The 4,395-nt window shown below is 35.2% G+C and overlaps 1 protein-coding gene across 2 annotated transcripts; it reads left to right on the plus strand.

The window, feature by feature from the left end:
- The first annotated feature begins 738 nt into the window (after nt 1-738).
- LOC108673342 lies at nt 739-2,517 on the plus strand. 2 transcript variants are annotated; one of them, XR_001930975.2, is made up of 3 exons: nt 739-925; nt 1,313-1,424; nt 1,778-2,517. XR_001930975.2 is itself a non-coding variant. In XM_018161149.2 (2 exons), the coding sequence occupies exons 1-2, from the start codon at nt 1,400-1,402 to the stop codon at nt 2,362-2,364; spliced, it is 612 nt and encodes a 203-aa protein (XP_018016638.1). In that variant the 5' UTR covers nt 1,317-1,399; the 3' UTR covers nt 2,365-2,517. The 2 variants fall into 2 exon arrangements, 1 of the variants encoding a protein (XP_018016638.1); XM_018161149.2 differs by lacking the exon at nt 739-925 and having other exon boundaries at nt 1,317-1,424.
- Nucleotides 2,518-4,395: the final 1,878 nt, after the last annotated feature.

Below are 4,395 nucleotides of genomic sequence, written 5' to 3' on the forward strand. Positions count from 1 at the left end.
CATCTTCAGCTTAAACTATAAGCATTGATGAAGCCAATGTTTTCTGATTCCTCAAATCTGTTTGCGGCGAGGAGTACTTTTTATATCAGATTCGAGTTCAGCATGATCGAATTCCCTATACTCACATTCATTTAGTCCAGAACCATTTTTTATATTTTTTTGTGTTTCTTGTCGACCAGTGCCATCACTGTCACAGCCCCTTTTTTTAATTGTCGTCACCCTTTGCTAATAATATATCATCACATTGATCATTATTCATTTTTTTAATCCAAAAGCATCTCTATTAGTGTAATTTTACTTACAAAATTGAATCATCAGAGAAGAAATTTTCAGATCGGTACAACGGTTCATTCGAGTTAGATTTCTGTGCAAACGTTCAATAATTTGATAAAAACGGAAAGAACATACGCATTCGTAGTGAGTCATATTGATTGTACTAATTATATTATTGGCGTCATAATTGATTGCTCATTATCGCAGTGATAATAACATAGGCGTGAAATTCGACACATTCATTCTCTCCTCGCTCCACTTCATCGTTATAAACTACACCTCAACTCTTTTAAAATTACTATTCACCCTGCTTAACAATTTGTTTTGCTTTATTTCACTTTCACAATGTATCTTAATAATTTCTATTTTAAACCCTGCTCATTTACGAATTAAAATTGTAATCAGCTACCTTTTACAACATATTTTCATTACTGAATTTGTGCGATTCTTTTTTTTTCATTCTTTTATAAATTTCGCTTTTCTGCTTACAAATCTCCTTGGAAAATTCTGAATCATCATTCAGGGGTCTGTGAGTGAACTTCTCTTACATTGGTCTAATTTTGTGCAGGCTGGAGCACCAGTTGAGAATTTCGCCAAAGAAAAATTTGAGGATTCTTTTACTTAAGCAGAATTTTGGTTGGCATTTTGGAAGGTGAGATTTCAGTGATTCGGTTTCAATGTGAAGACAACAGTCGATAAATTATCTCAATAGTTACAAATGCTAATTTTGTTAGAGGTAAAGGATTTATAGACTGTGAATGATTGCTTCATGGAATTATCATGAAAATTGCTAAGACATATTTTGCGGCATCTTTCCGTACTGGTTTTAATATTTTTTTAGAGATTGGTTCAAGATTGGCACGAATTTTGAAAAATTATTAGAAATATCTTTCCGAATTTTTAACTGCATTCTTCTCTTTAAGATACTTACCCTCTTCAATTACACTTGTGTACCTATCTTATACTTTTAATTTCTTAAGTTTTACATCTAAAAAAATAAGAAGCTCATCGGGTCATTAATTCAGACATTACCTTTCAGATTCATCTTCGGATCTTGTTCGATCCGAGAACAGAGCAAGAAACCGGACAAGTCGACAAGATATCGCCAGGTCAACTGTGGGAAACGATGTATCGTTTCAATAGACCAGAAGGTACAGATTTGGGTGAAGTTAAAAGGTGCATATATATATACTGTTCAGCCGGAAAGCTGCCAGACGTCTTTTATGCGGTGGTTTGCTTTGGGCGTTACCTGCAGTGTAGATCATTTGTTTGTAACCATACATATTGGTCGAGCTTGGTGGTCCTTTGAGCATTATAATGATTATATTTTGGTGCAAAAAAATTGTCAGGAGAAGCAGAAATCGAAAAATTCATGAAAAAACTTATTGGCGACTCCTGCCTGTTAAGTATCAGAGTATTTGTGCGAGGTATATTCTCACTTCAATTTCTCATGCGAGTATGGCAACAGGAAATAAAAAATATGCTGATTGTGTCGCTTATTCAGATCTTGCAGTTCCACCATCGCCAATTTTTTTCGACGCGAGAGCAAACCGAAAAATTGGAGACATCCAGCAAATACCTCTGCGTCTGATGTGGGAAGTGATGACGAAGTGCGCCAAAGTTGATGGTGCAGATGTGGGTGCGGTTAAGGTACACAGTGTTCCTCTGGGAAGCAGCCAGTCTTCAACAGCGAGCAACAGGGTTTTAGGCAGTCTCTTTGGTGCATATCATGTATATGTAACTATACGCATTGGGCGAGCATACTGGTCCTTCGAGCGATATGAAGAGGGTATTTTGGTTCAAAGAAGTCTTGAAGAAAGAGCAGTCATTGAGAAATCCATGAAAGAAAAACGTATCAGTGGCAACTGCGGTATTAAATCAGAGTCTCTTGGCAAGAACGATGATCTTGAGACAGTTGAGGATCTCATCCTTGTGTTGAAGACAGCGTTCAATGCACTAGTTCACAGCCGATTTGACGGCTTGCTAAACAACTGCCAACATTTTGCACGAAAGATACTCCGTGCGATGGGGTTCAATTGGAGTAAGCCATATGTCGTCGAGAGCGAGCTACCAGTATGGTACATATATTGATGTCCTCGCTTGTGACATTAAGTCAATCATGCTCCAAAATGTTTTGTCTTTTAGCTAGTAAATCTTCATCGATGTAGTAATAGCAGGTGTGTGATGTAATATCGCAAATTAATTAAAATGTGAATCGCAGGAATAATTTGCAAATAATTGTTCATCGAATGGAAAATTTAAAAAATGGGGGTATTGGATATTCATATGAAATTTGAGAGCTTAAACATGTCAATAAAAATTGCTTCGGCCGGAGTTATACAAAATTACATTATGCAGACATCAACTGAATATTGTAGTAACATCGGAGCACATTTAAGACCTTAATTTGCAACTTTTCATGGTAAAATGCATCGAAACAGTCTAGTTCTACATGTATATTCTATAGGACATTATTATTCATGTATGAAGGACATGTATATTCTATAGGACATTATATTAAGTTATAACAGCACTAGGAGTAAAAAAACAATCTGGTGTTGCTTGTTACTCGATGTTATTATTATTTTAGTTTATGTTTCGTCTTCTACAGAACAGTATTCTACAATATAAAATAAGAGAATTGAAGTGCATCATTAGAAAATGATTCGAAAGTAGAATACATGCTTACGAACAATTTGGAAGGTTAGAAAATTATTTTATTTATATTCGAAATTTTCCATGGAATTAGGAGCACAATATAAACAATTATTATTGGTTTCTGTTCATATTCGCTGGATTGTACGAGCTTGACAATGTACCGTAAAACACATGAGTCGCCACTGTAAATGGAAGTATCCTGTCTCTAGTAGAAACTATGTCAAAATAGAATAGTTTAATAATTTCTTCCTAGTGCTAATAGCGCAGCTTCAAATATTATCATAGCATCCACGGCAATAAAAAGTATTTATGGTCGGTATTCAGTTGTTTTCTCGCGGCCGTGTGAGTTAAGTGCAGTAGGAACATTGGCGATTTACGAAACACTAACGTAATCATAATATTTAGTTTAGAACTAAAACCGTTCTAAAATATTTTACCGGCAGCGATGATGCGAAATGCGTACAATGTTGAAAACCTTGTATTTTGTGTGATTAATTTAATATTGCCGGTATTAAACCGTCATTCAATATATCTATGCTAAAAATTTGGATGCTAAAATCAAAAATTTTAATTTTGGAAGCTTGATTAGTTATTTAGCATCGATAAAGAAACTTACACTTGAAATCTTGAAGCTTAGATTTGGGATGTTGAAATCAAAATTTTTCAAAAAATATCTATCCTTCATAGGTGACGAAAAATAGCGAAAAAATTAAAGTCCCGAAACCATGAATGTTAGATTGATTGATTTTATATGTGTTGAAAAGAACTTGAGAGTGCTAAATATGCACACGTTTCAGTATAAATCGCTTCACCTAAAGTCTCGACATGTTCCGGAGCTAAGTTGCGACTCAAGGTCGTGTTCAACATGCTGTTTAAGTTCATGTTTATTTGTTTTAATCTTGAATTCATTTCTATTAAAAGTCCCACTCAGACCAGCAAATCTTTAAATTCAAACATGCCTTCAGTAAAATATTTCTCTATAAATTGTTTTTTGACGTTCTATTAACTAAATCAAGAAATTCGTCCAGTCATTTACAATTAATGCTCCTCCTGCCCAAGATGTCACCGGCACCGTTGCAGACTGTGCATTTATTATAATATTGTCCAAAATTGAATACATATTCATCAAAACTACCTTGTTCATACACACTATTTCTTGCATTTACTTTTGTTTAAAAGCAACATGCTGAGATAAATCAACCAATTTCTTGTTACTAATTTAAGCAAGCGCTCGCTCCCTGCTGCGCACGCTCTCGGTTGCCGAATGTTTCTAGCGTCTGCATTCAATTTGATAAATCGTTGATTAAACTGCGATAATAGGTAATTCTCAACGGCTAAAGTTTTGAAACGTGGTACATTGCATTGTTAATAGTCCCTTAGGTTCATTTATTGTAAAGTTCAGTGCAACGACAAGGCGCTGAGTTGCTGAGCAATATCACTGCGGGGCGAAGGGAGAGCAACGTT

Source organism: Hyalella azteca, unplaced genomic scaffold, assembly GCF_000764305.2.
Source record: "Hyalella azteca isolate HAZT.00-mixed unplaced genomic scaffold, Hazt_2.0.2 contig9829, whole genome shotgun sequence".
Lineage (NCBI taxonomy): Eukaryota > Metazoa > Arthropoda > Malacostraca > Amphipoda > Hyalellidae > Hyalella > Hyalella azteca.